The sequence below is a fragment of the Lissotriton vulgaris genome, chromosome 4_1, assembly GCF_964263255.1.
Source record: "Lissotriton vulgaris chromosome 4_1, aLisVul1.2, whole genome shotgun sequence".
Taxonomy (NCBI): Eukaryota; Metazoa; Chordata; class Amphibia; order Caudata; family Salamandridae; genus Lissotriton; species Lissotriton vulgaris.
Window position 1 is genome coordinate 681,633,486 of NC_141691.1, and position 16,603 is coordinate 681,650,088.

At 45.2% G+C, this 16,603-nt stretch overlaps 1 protein-coding gene across 1 annotated transcript in view; it reads left to right on the top strand.

The window, feature by feature from the left end:
• Positions 1-16,603, top strand: part of LOC147722438 (aromatic-L-amino-acid decarboxylase-like) — a 1,636,613-nt gene that overhangs the window by 191,738 nt on the left and 1,428,272 nt on the right. The window contains exon 4 of the mRNA XM_086964961.1: positions 5,285-5,419. Coding sequence (XP_086821087.1) covers positions 5,285-5,419 — 135 coding nt within the window. The remainder of the gene's footprint in view (positions 1-5,284; positions 5,420-16,603) is intronic.

A 16,603-nucleotide genomic window follows, 5' to 3' on the forward strand; every position in this document is an offset into this window, starting at 1 on the left:
ACCCATGCATCGCTGAAGATCATGCGCCAATTTTTGAGAAAACATTGTATTCGACCCCCCAACATCACATCGCATACATGAATCAGGCTCACCTGCAGAGTTGGAATCCTGGAATTGTCCTTGCTGTCCTCCGGAACGTCCCTTGCCATACTGTCCCTTCCCCTTGCGGGAGGGATAAAAGTTGGCTCTAGTGGAGTATCCGGTGTCGTATGCTCCTCCTCGATGAGAGGTGTTACCTCGCTGGGACTGGTGAGTGGAACCACGGCGGAACGAGCGTCCCCGATGTCGTCCGGCCTTTGCAAAAACCGGACGCATAGCCCGGCGCAAGGAGGCCTGCGCCTTGTCAATTCCACTGAAGGTGGAGACAAACCTCGTAAGCTCTTTTAAGAAAGGCTGACCAAATAAGAGACCTTGTGCATCAGGACCAGACTCCGAAGTCGCCAGCTCGGACAGCTTAGGATCTCATTTCAAAAGAATCGACCTGCGCCATTCAGCAGACATAGCACAATTGGCGTTCCCCAATTGGCAGATCGCCCTTTGGGCCCATTCAATCAACTCGTCCGGGTCCACAAGGGCTGAGGCCTCCTTCGCCTTAAAGCCTAGATCCAGAATCTTGGTAAGAGGCCCAAGCATGTCCAGCAACTTGTCTTGATAAGACCGCCAAGACCGGTCAAGGCCCTTCTTCGGGTCCTTTGCATATTTCTTCAAATATGTGACCATCATGGGGTCGACCTCCGGTGTATCAGCCAAATGGTCAGCCAGGTCAGGCCTTGGACATTCTGAACGTAGCCTAGCACGAACCGAAGCCTCAAAGGGTTGCCGAATGTGTGCCTGAATATAGGCGGCAACAGCAGGCGAAGGTAACCAGGAAGATGAATTCGGATGAAATATATCCGCAGGTTCAAAATTGAGCACTGGAGGACGTTCTGGAGCGTCCACAAAATGTTCTTTACAGACACGCTTTTTTGGCGGGGGTGAAGTATGGTCTGAAGATGTTGAGGAATGAGCATTGTCCGAATCGGTATCCTGAGATGCAGAAGCTGTGGAAGGCACAGCCGCCAAGGTCTTAGCCAGTCTCTGGAAATCAGATTTATGGGGATTAACCGGCGACTTCGTGGATTTTTTAGATGCAGGCAGCCATCCTTGTTGCTGCGCATACATATTTAAATGACACTTGAGAGGATTAATTGCATGTACCAGTACTTTATTAACCGACTGTTGGACACATTTATCCAATTCTTCCACCAAATTATGCTCCAAAGAGCCTTCATCCTCATCCCCATAATAGTAGTCATCATCTGCGTCATAGTATTCTGCCATTCTACACAAGTGTAGTAATTAGAGCCCACAAGACGACTACAGGAATATGGAGTGTCAAAACACAAGATAAGGGGGAGTGAGAGAACCCCACAGCAGGCTTTGAAAATGAGCAGGCACAAACCTGACTCCAAAAGAATTCAAACGTGGAGGGAGCAAAAGCCTGCGCAGTCCAAAAACACTCTAGGCAGAGCCTATGCTACAAAGTTACAACCGAAGCCTTCACCAGACTCCAGCGTCACACGGGGTTAAAATTGAGACAGGCTGTGGGCATGGGTGTAGAAACGACCTCGTCACTCAACCGGCACTAAGGAAAAATCCCCAGAATCCGGAAATAAAGCGACCACCGCCTGTCACCAATAACCGGCTCGAGAGCGCTCGTGCTCTCCTAACGAGACGGAAACCCCTGCTCCCCCTGCACAAAGGTCCGCAAGCAGCAAGCAAGCGCCCGGACCGAGAAGCGGAAGTGAACACACGCTCCAGAACAAAAGACGCCGAACGGACGTCAGAAATGAAATCACGCAACAACAGTCGGAGTCGGGAGAGCTCCAATGAAGCGTAAACACAGCGCGCTACTGAAAGATGCCAAATACAAGCAAGCAATAACAATAGCACAGTAAGCAGTCAACAAAAGTAAGCACAAATAGATAAAGCACTTAACTGGCTGCGGAGCAGCAAAGAAAGAGGAAGAAGGACTAATGTTGGGACCTTTTATACTATACTCTCTATGGCAGGGTCGGATTGGGATCACACTTCGGCCCGGGCACTGACGAAAAAAGTGGCCCACATTCAAGAGGCGTGGCCCATATTTAAGGGGCGTGGCCCACATTCAAGGGGCGTGCCCTTTCATGAAACACCATTTGCACAGACAAGGAATGAAAGTGGGAGGATACTGTTCTTGCACACGACACAGGGCCAAGGTGACAATGGCCTACATGCTGAGCAACTAAAAAAAATAGCAAGGCCCATTTTTGTCACAAAATTATTCCAGCCCTCCAGCACAGGAGCACCTGAAAAGCAGCAAAGCCCCTGCTATTACTAACCTACTCAGCCCTCCCCAGACCTTCAGCTCAGGAGCACATGAACAGAGGTAAGGCCCCTGCAATTAGTAAATTAATCAACCCTCCAGGCCTTGGGGAAATGTCCTGGCAGGGGAGCACAAAACACAACTTTCTGGGTCATCCCAGGTAGCCAGGTAGCCACGGGGGAGGCTGAGGTGAAGCTGGTGCATGGGAAGTGCCTTCCCAGTGTGTTCTGGCAGTTTGAGTGTGTACCATTTACTGTAGTATTACCCTTGTACCTGTGTATGGTACCCTCTTGTAACTTGCACAAGTCACTTTTCTCTTGTAACACACTGTTTGCTACCTCTCACTTTTGTTTGCTTTAGATACTTGCACAAGTGCCACCATTGCCTACGTAACGTTTGTTCTTGTGCTGGAGTGTCTGCCATTAATTGCAGTATTATACCTCTACTTGTACTTTGTATGCTTTTGTAACCTGCACACATGTCACTTTTTCCTCCTATAATGTATCGTTTGCTCCTCTTGTATTTTGGTTGCTGACTATTGTCACTTTTGATTCATGAAACTTAACGTTTGCTTTTGTAATTTGTCCACTTATAATTTTCTCCTCATGTATTATTGCTGTTCCTAGTGTGAAGCGCTCCGACACCTTTGGTAAAGTCCGCGCTATATAAAATCGCATAAGTAAATAAATAAAACAAAAAAATTCCAAACATCACCGGGCCCCCACAGCAAGACCCATTCTTCCTCGCCCACTATGCCCTGAATGTGAAGGGCTGTGGGCGAGGTGTTAAAACTAACACCGTTTCTGGGCTGCATGGGCGCCAGGGGGCCGAGGTGCAAATGGCTCAAAGGCCTGAGAAACACCTGCCCCCCAGGGATGCCGATTATTGCAAACAATCACCCCTCCCCAGCCCAGCCTCAGCTTGATTGCTTGACAGGGTAGGGGTGAAGGAGCTGACAATCGCTGTCCGGCCGCACAGCAAGGCTGCTTTCATTTTCTCAGTCTCTGTCTCTGCGCACTCTGTGGGCCGTTTTTTTTCTCCCCTTTCCTAGTCCACTCTCTGTGGACTGGGACAGGGGAGAAAAAAAACGGCCCACAGAGGGCACTGAGGCACCGGCCCTTCGGCCCATTCCCGAATGCCCGCCTTGCCTATCCGCCCCTGCTCTATGGTCATTCCCTAGTGTTCATGGGAAATTTAGTTTTTTGGTTATTTTTATTGGCTGCTGAGCATTTCATTAAAGAAATGAGAAAGCATAATCGGAGCCTCCTGTCCTGACATAGAATTCAAACTGACACTGCTGACAAGAGGGAACAGTTTTCTCAAACGAAGCTCCTTGCAGTAATATAGAGCATAGGAGCTCTGCAATGTGTGTTATCAGAGACTCAGACCATATCTCAGTCTCCACCTTCACCAACAGGAAATTAAAATCGCTACTGCCTCCCCTTTGTTATCAAATTCAACAAAAACTTCTAATGAAAGTATCTGACCCTGGTTAGCTATCACCATTGTATTTAATTGAACATGATTCAAATTCAGTTATACATTTGCAAACAGCTCATAATTCGTTGGCAGCCTTGCTTCTAACTCATAGAAAGTAACAGCGTTCTGTCCCTTTGTCATACAAGCATCTCATGCCTGTGGCGGTACGTCACGAGATGCTTCATTGGCAACAAATACTTTGCGGGGCAGAATGATTTACAAAACAGTTTTATGGAAATATCTTGAAATGATCTGGTCTCCTTAGTACTTTGCAGGGTAAACTCCCTCTCTCGCTCAACTCAAGCACTCTTTTTTTAAATTATTTTACGCAGTACTGTTTTGAAATTGTCCCTTTGTCTCTAAAACTCTCCCAGGACATATTCTAAATGCCGTGAACCCCAGAACACTGTGATACACAGGAACCCATGATTATATCCCGGATACGCAAATTACATTAACAACGCCATGCTCCGTGATGTATTCTTTGAGTTGTGCTGTCTTATCTCTGTAGCAGGTTGCTCTACGGCGGAGATGTTTGTGTGTTTAGAGAGCCCACACAATCCAACATTATCTGTGTTGTCACAGAGTAGGTAAGCAGTGGTCTTTCATGGACAATTACAGGGAGGCAAACCAGTTACACAAATGCCACGCCGTGTTTTTGTGTCGCATTATTTAATCAGTGCGGATTTCTGGTTTCTTATGCTAATGTGCGTCATTACGTTCGTGATGGTGCATGCGTGCCCTGGAGGAGAAGGAAAAGCGCAGAATGTCCCCAATCACCGTTTGTGGAGGTCAGCTCAAATGATATAATACACCTTCACTGACATCACTGAAGTGAGTCATTTTAAAGAGCCTCTTATTTGAAGAATTCGATTTTGTTTTCCTACCTCAGACAGCCATAACCAATGTTAAAGAGTGCATCAGTCACTGAAGAAGGCAAGAGTTGATTTTTAGACCAGGAAGCCTTAAAATAAACGACATAGTTGCATTGCCATAGTTTTAACTGTAGCAGATGTTAACTGGTAATAATAGCCTGCTCCTACGAGAACGAGTATAACACTGAGTGAAGTAAAAGCAAATTCATTTGAAAACGCCTGTTGTAAATAGGGAGATATTCTCTTAAACCTGAATTTTCGAGAAAAAAAGCAGAATACTTTGCTCACCGGTTGAAAAGGGCTAAACGTTATACTTTGTATTTGTCGTTTTTGTTATGCAAGCACTCTGAGGCATATGTACAAGCAAACTATTCAGGCGCGGCGGTAAGCCAAGATAGCTAACGCCACGCGCTGACTGTTTCCAAACGCAGGGATGTGCCCTATGTTTGCTGCTTAAGAGCAACAGCAACATAAGTGAGATACATTAATTATTCAGAAATGGGGAGGCAGGTCAGATATTTCTATGCTGATTTTCTGCTCTAGTTCTCATATTTGCTATAACAGATTTTGTTATTATTTATTTCAGGGAACCGCTAGTGAGGCCTGCCTAATGGTGATGCTTGCTGCCAGAACAAAAGTGTTACAACAACTACAAATTAAACACCCAGAGCTATCGAGGGGCGAAATCATGGACAAGCTTGTGGGATATTCTTCCGACCAAGTGAGTGAATATGTGACCTCTGTGCAAGAAGTAACATTTGGAATTCTTTTTCTAAGTATAAAGAAAGATTGTGAACCTTTTTCTATTTCTTTCTATTTCCTTTAAAGAGTGAAGTCCTGTTCCATAAGCTGTAATAGTAAAACGCTGAGCAGGCTGTCACTCAAGGCAGTTGTCAGTGTGTGTTATTTGTGAGCAAGTATTCATCTTCAAGCTTGGAGCACAGACAGAATGTACTACATATATACATTTAGGCATGTATAGCACAAACTGTGTTCTAAGCCAGGGTTCTCCAACATTGGTCCTGGAAGGCCGGATCCATGCCCGATTTTTAAGATAAATACATTTATCTAAATGTGGATATGCTAATATTCTGGCATGGATCTGCCCACCCAGGACACACATTAGACAATAATACATTTAATCTCTTAATGAAATAATTTATCTTCATAGGGATGAGATACTTCTTCGTTTTAACTGAATTCAGGAGGGTGCATCTGAACCCCTTTCTTATCCATCTCCCTCATGTGTATTTGTGAGTTTTACAGTATATCATGAAGAGTGACATTGAATAATGAAACAGTATAAACGAGCATGGTCTCATGAGATGAACATAATATAGATCAAGCATATTCTCATTAGATTAAATAATGGTAGATCGAGAAGCTAATATGGTTTAGGGAAGACACAGAAGAGACTGTTCAGTTAACACTAGCTGACTATATGTAAAGAAAAAAACGTAAGTAATAAGGCACTCTGTGGGAACAGTGGGTACTGGAGAGGGACTCGTAGGATCAGGTGACTAGATGGCAACAGGATGTAGTGTGAACGTGCAGGGAATAAGAGCTCAAACCACATGTGAGATTCACGACAAAACAGGCGTCAAGAGGATACCAGGGTCTGACCAGAAGGAAAAGTGAGAGGAAGCTTACAGGGAAAGTGAGATGGTAATTACCAGCCTATTTCACTGCTCCCAATTCCAATGAAAATTTTCAGAAAAACATGTAAATTCTATTTTAGTAGGCCATCTCTAGAGTAATGCGAACAGGATCTGGCTCTGTCCAGCTTAAGCCCAATGAAGGGAACAGAGACATATTGGTATCTGTTCTGGATGATCTGAGTATCTGAGGATGGCAATTGACAAAGGTAACTTTGTTGCCTCACATTATTAAATTTGTCAGCTTCATTCGATACAGTCTGCCATGATTTACTGGTTGCGAGACTATCAGATATCTATATAAAGTATAAAGCTTTAAAATGTCATGTGTCTTATTTGATGGACAGAACTCAGGCGGTTTATCCCCCAATACCAGTCGGAACTCAAAGCTATAGTACTGTGGGTGCCCCAGGGGTCATCACTGCGCCACACCCTATTTAGTGTCTTTCTGAGCCCATTGGCTGAGTTGCTTCACCAAAGGTGGGGTAGTCTTCATGAGTTCTGTCAGTGACACCCAGCTTATAATATTGGTTGACCAAAAATACCCACACCGTAGGATAGTTCCCATCAATGTATGCAGGAGGTTACTAGTTGGCTGACATCGAATTTCCAATTTTCTCAAATGTAACAAAGATAAGACAGAGATGCTCTGTTGAGTGCCAAATAAGATCTCATGACGACTACTGGTAGATTTTTGGCCACCTCAGACTATTACTCCGCAGGTGTCCTCTTTTGTGGTCAGAATCCTTGGGGACTATTTTATGACAGTGATATACTGGTGACTTCTCTTGTTAACCACATCCATGCTGGTGACGGAACCACTCCGTCACCAGCCACGGACGCGCTGTGCTGGTGACGGAGTGGTTCTGTCACGGCCTGGCCGCTGCGCCTGCGCTGCAGTGATTTCGCACCTGCGCGGCGTGTTTCTATTGAGCGGGCGGGGCCGAGACGGAACCACTCCGTCACAAGCACAGCGTGCCCGAGGCTCGTGACGGAGTGGTTCTGTCACGAGCATGGCGGCGCCTCACGGCCCCCCTCCTCCCTAGCGCTGCAGCGGAATTACCGCCGCAGCCAAGGGGTTAATCAGCAGAAGCTGGCTTTATGATACAAAGTAAATACATACCGACTCTCTCAGGATGGAGGTCGAGCATTCCCTGTTCAAGCTGTCTACCTCTGGAACAAACTACCAATTTTGTTTGTGAAGGTTGCCAAATCTTGGTCAGTTTAGGAAATCTCGTAAAACATGGCTGGTTACAATATAATGGTGGGTGATATTGTGATTGACCATAACAGTCTGTCTAGTGCTAGGATGCATTTTAGGTGAGTGTGCGCTTTATAAATAACATTATTAATAATAATAATAATAATTATAATAATGGAGAGAGTAGCACGATGTAGGAAAAAAAGCGAAAGCAAGTAGCAATTGGTGTAGGAATTAGGGTGCACCGTGCAACTGAAAGCCAACGTAAATGGAGTAACAATGGGTCAATAGGAAGACGGAGGAGAATAAAGTTTGAAAGGAATCTGGAACCTGGAGGGTTCCAGTGGGTTATGAGCAGAGGATGTGTGGGAAACTAAGAGAGAGTAACAAGGAATAAATAAGGCGAGAGGCAGACACGTGCAGACAGAGCAACCATGGTGAATATCTAGAGCAGGTGGTCACAGTTAGTCAAGATATGAGTTAAATACAGTTGGAAATGATGCATCTTTAGATGTTGACAAGAAGATGGTTTTAATCCCGAGGTTGACATAGAAATGATTCCATAGAGGAGAAGCAGCTCCTAAGAGCGATTGTTGCTATGTGTGAAGTTTTGAAGCTCTGGGTTTTGAGTGAAAGCTTATTTTGCTTCCGAGACCTCTCATATCACCAGATAATTTGAGGAGGTTAAAACGGTAGGGTGGATAGTTGGAGTGGGCTGCTTTGTAGGCTAGGCACCCAATTCTAAATGTAATTCAAGGCTCAATCTGACACCTTTGCAACTCAATAAGAACGAGAGTTATATGATCAAAATATTTAGTGTGGCCGTATTCGTTTGATGTTGCTTTCAGGGATTGGATGGGTTGAGCCACTTCACCCATGTAGACGGTGTTCAATGTTGCTAGATTATCATGAATACATTGTTGGTTTCTGTACATGTCTCCTACAAATGAGTGATAAATGGACTGGTATGGGGATTTGGACAGCACTTAACAGCTTAGAACATTAAAATGCGTCTGTCAAAACCTTGCTTATGATGGCCTTGATGTAGGCTGGCTTTGGTACAGTGCTAACTGGCAGCACAAACTGCAGAGGGATTTTTTTAGGATCGTCAGGTCTTCCTCTGCGGAATTCTGTTTAACCATTCTTCCTGTCGTCTGATGCACAATTTGTTGTCAACAACTGCCTTGTTTTAAAATGGTGCACACTGAGTGGTGCATGGGCATTGCCTATTGCCTGTGGGATGAAGTTGAAGCCCTGGGCAGGGCCTGTACTTTCGTTTTGTTATATGATGTAGCTGCCAAGGATGTCAGGTTAACAGGGGAATTGAACATAACTTTTTGGGGGAAAGCTGCCAAACCTACCTGCCCTCCACTGTGCTTGCTGGTCTTCTTGCTCCCCCCTCCCGCCGCCGCAGCTCCATTCTTCGCGGCCGCCGAGCGGAGGAAGGGGACTACGACTCCCAGGACCCTTAGCGGCGGAAGCACACGCCATTTCTGCGCCTGGATGCGCACTTAACTGCAGTCAGCCCCCGCGTTGTGGGACCGCGCGCGGGCCACGCCGGACGAAGCCCAGGCAAAGGGCGGGCCCTCTGAGGCCCTCAGAGGTCAAGGAGGCCGGGCCGGGCGCACCCCCCTAACATCAACATCATAAGCACCCCAAGGTATGTTGCTTTCCAACAATTCTTGACTCTTTGACACATTTGGACGCTTTGCTGGACACTCCTATAATTAACAAGAAGGATAAAATGCTGCCCTGCATCTCTTTACTATTCTCCTTGCGAACTTCATCGTGCTGTACGACGCACAGCTTATTGCTTCTCACATTCGCCAAGCCCAATATTAGCCCCACTGTCTTTTGTTCTGACTGATCAGAGTATCATTTATATTGTGATTCTATTAATACCTACACTATGTCTACTAGGGGCACCAGAAGTAAAACAGCAGCTGGGGGAGCACCAGTGATAGGCCCTATAGATAATTTTATAACAAGGGCCAATGATGCCATTGATCAGGGCATTTTACTCCTGGAGCGAAGGGTCTCGCAAGACCTAGCCCTAGCTAAACGATCATCCCTTGGAACCATAGCATCTGCAATAACACCCATCCAGGCTAGAACTAGCAACATCAGACCCATAACCGATGTTCGTGCCGATATTCATAGTATACCAAATGAGGTAAATTTATCAGCATCAATCCCTCTGGTAGACTCTGATTCAGAACTCAGTATGGATTTGGAAAGAACTCCTAACCTATCCATTAATCCTACTCCCGAAGAAGCAACCACAGACAGTATGAGGCAATTAAGGGGCAGGCGGGAGGGTGCCATACAAAAACAAGCAAAACACACAACAAAGCATAGTATCTCTAAGGTTAGGAAACACAGTGCACCCAAACGAAAACCTAGGAAGGGCATTTATCCACACTTAAACACAGGTGGAACAAACGCAACCATAGAGATAGAAAGCGAGGAGCCCCAGGGGAGGTTGCCGGGCACAGTGGACAAATCCGATGCAAACACTGTAAATGACCAACTGCTGGAAAGAATGGGTGAACTTCTTAGCATTTATCTGTCCCCGATAGAATGCAGGCTCACACGCATTGAAAAACAACTAGCTGAATTAAGCGTCCCCATTAAGAACATCTCCAGAGATGGGAGCTAAATTAAGCTCCTCAAAACCCATAGGCCCCAAATCTAAGAATCCCCCAGCTCCAATCACAACCACAACGTTCAAAACCCCACAGGTCGCAGGTAAAGGGACTACTGCCAATCTCTTGGCATCAAATTCTAGCACTTATCACATGGCTACCCCTCATACTACCAATGTAGCGACAGAGCTAGGGAAGGGCCAAAATATCGAACAGAGCAAGGGGATTCCAATGTGTCAAACTCACAACCCTGCTCAAAATCCCCCCACGGCCCAGCCCGCCCTAAACATAGCAACTAACACGAGTCAGGTCCCCCCCATGTATTAACCTGCCACCTGAATGTGGGGCGTACGTGTTGGTCCTAGTTAATGTTTCCAAACTCAGGAAGGACCAAGAGGAAACCCCTACATCCCTCAAAAACAAGACTTTACATTGGCTAATTGCTAATTGCAACTTCCCTATGGAAGGGGCTAGGGAGATTATTCACACCCAGAGAATGGGCCGGATAGGCCCACTGAGGAAAAAGTTTGAGGGGGACTGTATAACTATAAATTTTAGGAACCCCCATTGGGCCGAAAAAACATTGGCTCCACTACCCTCACCATAGGAATTTAACACCACCCTGCTCCCACTGGGCTACTTTTACAGGCACCTGATTTCCCCTAAGCCAAACATGGCGAACAATTTTGCCGCACCTCACCGGGATCCAAACTTTAGTTCTAGGATCAAGTCCCCACTTTTTTCCCAGAACCAAGATTTTAATTACCTGAATGGTCCCGTCCGGCACCATCAGGCCCCAATGCCAGAGCCCCTTTGTACTACCCCCAATTCTCAAACAATACCCCATTACGACCATAGGGAAAGGTCTTATCCAGCATTCACCCCAAATCAGTATATGCAGCTGAATGAAGTCAGGCCACTATTTTATATCCCAACCCACAATCACTTTGAATATGCTTTTTCAAACCTAGATGAGCAGGACTGACTGAATAAAATGGATGGTAGTAACACCTGAAGCTCAGACATAAGTAATGGAAACAAGGGATACCCACTATTAGCTGAAGAAAGATCAACTCAGAACAGACCAGCTGATGACTTGATTGCCAATGGTGGCCGTCCAGTAATTGGCAATACTAATGAGGAATGACCACCCGTAATGTCAGCCGATGCCACCTGGGATTTACTAACATACGACCATGCTGCTACCCCTCTGGCCACATATGAACATAAAACCCCCACACTACCAGAACATGATGCGAATATAGCGAGGAGTGCTGGGAGCAAGTCCACCAGACATCGTAGCCATTGTGGGTTATCAATTCTCAGCTGGAACGTGGCGGGCTGGAATCCAGGCTTTCAGACCCCCTATGGGCTAAGATAATTGATGGCATAGACATTGTTATGTTTCAGGAAACGTGGGCTGTTGGTAACCTACACATAGAGGGTTACCACTGTTTCAGTATAACATCACCCAAACCTAGCTTTGGCCGAGCAGTGGGCGGTTTGTTCATTGGGATCAAGATTTTGGCTGGTGGTTCAATCAGGGATTTGTCTAATGGGAATCCGAACATTCAAATTCTTGAATACAAGCTAAAGTCAAAGACCAGGATTTATTTAATCAATTTTTATAATAATGATTTTTATTGTGTACCAAACAAGAACTTTGAGGCATTGTCAAAGGTTTTACATAACCTGGAATTCAGCCCACAAACTGATGCTGGGTCAGGAATTTTAATTGGGGGTGACTTTAATGCAAAGTTAACAAAGAATCATGGGACTGAGGATAGGACCCATTTAGAAAAATAACAACAGAAGGGAGGTAGAGTGAAGAGTTAGGATTCTTACTCCACGGGCACTGTTACATAAACAAAAAGAATCCTACTCCCAATGGACAGGGGGAATGTAGACCACAAATGTGGGGACATTCAGTGTCTTGTAAAATACCCCTCACACACCAACAGGCCCCTTGGTGTCATGCTTCATCATTGGGGTCTTCGCACCCCGCTAATGGGATGCGGCGTGCTGTGACCTACGACTACGCGGGAGCACTTGTAGTAGAGACTATGTGTGGTGCGTGTGGTGGAAGTGGTTGGGTATTTTATAAAGATGTGAGTGGTGGGATATAGTGAAGGTTAAAAAGTACCTGGCTCGTAGGTATCAGAGAACATTTTTATTCAACCTTGGGCTGGTACTAGTAAAAGAAGTACAGGTTGAGGTAGTTAGCTGTCGTGACTATGGACAGTACCTTTGGTGTGCGTCAACATGTTTCGGAGCTGGTGCTCCTTCTTCAGGACGGGGGCACAACTTCCCCACCTTACTCACGTTTTTCTAAATGGTGTATAATTAACCAAAGAGTGAAAGACTATTTACAGTGTTTTAAAGGAAAACTAAGGCTATAGTGTGCCTACAGCGGTGAAGGAACATGCATTTGCATGACCTATTGTATAAAGTTTTCTTGCTTCATGAGCATCAAAAGAAAGCTGGGGGTGTTGTTGCTAAATTTGCAACAGGCTCCGGATAGAATTACCTCCGTGTTCCCCCTACGCTGCTCCGCTGATACTGCATGTTCCTTCACTCTCTGGAGTGGGAATAGCAATTTTTACCCCTACGCTATCCAACGCTTTCCCTACTGTTGCACTTGCTGGAGTGGGAATAGTAATTCTTACCCCTACGCTATCCAATGCTTTCCCTACTGTTGTACTCACTGGAGTGGGAATAGTAATTTTTACCCTCCTGCTGTCAGATAAGTACCTGGAATTTTCTAATATCCGCGGGAATGCCAGGCCGAAGATGATGCTAGCTCCCAACTCCCCCACACCACTGCGCCAGATTTCTCTTGCCTCAGTGACGCGGGGGAAAGGGGAAGTGGAAGAGAAAAACAGAGAGACTGCCCACACAGGAATCTTCACCTCGATAGTTCAGATGAGATGAATGTTCTTCCCACAAGATTAAACAAACATTACTAAGTTCATGCACATTTTAGTTTTACAATTATATCCAAACTCTCTCTCTCTCTCTTTCTTTACCTGACTTAGTGTGGGGGTTAGCCTCTCTCTAGTAAGTCTCTAAAGGGAACTCTACTGCAATGAACAACAAGCCAAAGAGAATACTTTGTAGAATTGGAGTCAGAAGATAACGGTGGTACACAAGAATATATATATATATATTGTTATCTACTTGAAGAAACTGTCTCTAGAAGAAGAGTTCACAGATGACTGTACTCCAACAATATTCCAATGGCAAATGACTAAATGTTCAGTTCCAAATGTGGCGCCTATTAACGTCTGCAGAGGGCGCTCTTGGTTGGCAAAGTAACTGCTCTAACTCCTTGAAAGTCTATACTGCTGAAGTTCATAATTGTGAATGACTTCTCTGGAAACTCATTTCGTCACGAGCGAAAACCTTCATGCCGGAGACTTTAATATGGGAGCTTTAAGTCTTTCAACTGATGAGGAAAAAACTATAAACTATGCTCTGCAATGAAAAGTCTCTGGACGCTATGTAGAAAATGAGACCAGAAACCCCCTATGCATTTTGTGTGCAAAAACAAGGAAATGTCTCACCAATGTTCGGTGAATGCTGCCTCTTGAATATGGAGCCAGGAGGAAATGAGCTGTCACTGCTGCTGGGCTTCCGCTGAATGTCAATAAAACTTTGTTGAGACACTGCAGCTGGGAACACACAGGAAGACTGAGGAGAAACACTGCGCGAGACTAATGCAGAGCCTCAGCTGCCGCCTGTTCCGAGAGTCACAGCAGCGAGCTGGCAAATACTTCCGTGAACAGAAGGCTAACGAGAGAAGCCGTCTCTGCAACTGGGTAGCAGGGAAACGAGATATGCCAGAAATTCAGTGGGTTTCAAGTTCTCTGGCCTCACGAGAAAAGGAGAGTATGAACAAACATCCGCCTCCCGAAAATGAACGTTTGAAGTGCAACGTTTGGTAAACGCTCGGGCTTAACGTTCAGCTGTGCCAGAATTCTATGGGGCCACTAGAGCGCTAACCGCTAGAGCTAACTGCGGCAACAGGGAAGTGCCTGGCCTGACTCAATCGAAATTTAGAGACCAAAGCGCTCCAACTTGTTAAGGAGCTTGGAGTCTTTGCAAACAATGAAAACTTGTTTATGGGGGAAACTACCTGCGAATGCCCTGCCGAGAAGCCACTCCTGACAGTACCACCCACCAAAACCCCCTCCCTAGGTTTTTGTGGATAAATCTTGTGAAACTCCCTCACCAATCTTGGAGCGTGGATATTAGAACTAGGCTCCCAAGATCGTTCTTCAGGATCATAACTCTTCCAGTCAACCAAGTAGAAAACTTGACCCCTCCTGATCTTGGAGTCCAGAATTCTCTTTACTTCAAATTCCTCAATGGAATCCACCAGCAATGGTGCGGGTGGAAGAACCTTACGTAGATTAGGAGGATGTTTCCTGATTAATGAGACATGGAAGGTTGGGTGAATCTTTAAGGTTTTAGGTAAAAGTAATCTGACACTCACTGGATTTACCATTCTGTCCACAGGATAAGGACCCACAAACTTTGGTTGAAACTTTCGATTTCCTCGCAAGCGCATATGGCGCGTGGAGACCCAAACTTGATCCCCAGGTTCAAAAACTGGACTCTCCTTATGACCCTTATCAGCCTGTCTTTCGAAAGCAGCCTTTGCCTTTACCAGATTAGAAGAGGCAACTTATTAAGCATGTTGTAACTTCTGAATGACCTCCCCAGCTGCTGGAACGTCCACAACTACTCTGCCCACCAACATGTTAGGATGCCTAGCAGAATTCAAGAAGAAAGGGGTAAATCCTGTGGCTGAATGTACAGAGTTATTGTATGCAAATTCTGCTGGACTAAGCAATGAAGGCCAATCTCCCTCCTGTTCCTTGAGATACAAACAAAGGTACTGCTCTAAATCCTGATTTACTCTCTCCGTCTGTCCGTCGGTTTCTGGGTGATAGATAACCAGTGGACAGACGATTGTCAACCCCAAAACCTTTAAGAAAGGATCGCCAGAATCGAGACACAAATTGGGGGCCTCTATCTGAAATGACAATCTTTGGAATTCCATGCAGTTTAACTACATGTTGCACAAACAAAGAGGCTAATTCTGTAGCATTAGGAAGATTTTTGAGAGGGACAAAGTGACTCATCTTGGAAAATTGATCAACCACCACCCAAATGACCGAATTCCCCATACAAGATGGTAACTCAACAATGAAATCCATCAACACAGTGTGCCAAGGATAGGGAGGTACTGGTAATGGCATAAGGAGGCCCTGTGGAGATTGTCTGAGACTTTTACCTTTCAAACACTGTTCGCAAGTGGCAACATACTGTCGAACCTGAGCTTCCATGCCGGGCCAAAGAAAATTTCGCTTCACCAACTCCAAGGTCTTTACTACTCCCTTATGTCCAGCCAACGGCTGATCATGGAACATTCAAATGGTTTCTTCTTGAAGCTTTTCCCCAGGAACGAACATCTTTTCTTGAAAAAACGGTTTCCCATCTTTCACAGAACGATTAGGACCTTCAGATTCCCAATTCAAATAGTCTCCTTTCTGAAATTCCAGTACAATCTTTTCTTCCAACTCATCTACTACAGAGACTGCCACTATCTTCTCCTTAGGGATGAGGTATTCTTCTTGTCTTGCTTTTGGATTTTCTCCCACATTTAAACGAGAAAGAGCATCAGCTTTACCATTTATCACTCCTGGTTTGTAAGTGAGTACAAAATCAAAATCAGCAAAAAACAGTGACCACCGAAGTTGTCGCGTTGTCAAGGTTCGAGCAGATTTAAGGAATTGCAAATTCCTATGGTCGGTAAACACTGTGACCATATGTCTGGCCCTCAGTAAATAATGTCGCCACTCTAGGAATGCATCTTTGACTGCTAACAATTCCTTGTCAGCATTGGCATAGTTGAGCTCTGCGGAGGACAGTTTTCGAGCATAATAAGCAACTGGATGAAGCTGTCCTGTCTTCTTATTGCGTTGAGACACTACTCCCCCAATAGCCAGATTGGAAGCATTTGTCTCCCCAAAAAATAATTCCAAAGGGTCGGGGTGTTGCAAAATTGGAGCTGTGATGAAAGATTCTTTGAGAAATTGAAAAGCCTTCTCTGCCTCGAGTCCCCACACAAACATTTCATTTTTTTGAAGCAAACGGGTGATTGGACTCACCTTCTCAGAAAATTTTTGGATGAAACGCCGATAAAAATTGGCGAATCCCAAAAAACTTTGGATTTCTTTCACAGTGCTTGGAGCAGGCCAATCACGGATTGCCTTAAGCTTAGATTCATCCATAGAAACACCATCTGGGGAAAGAATGAACCCCAAAAATTCAACCTTGGTTGTATGAAACACACATTTCTCCAATTTTACGTAGAGTTGATTCTTCAAGAGACATTC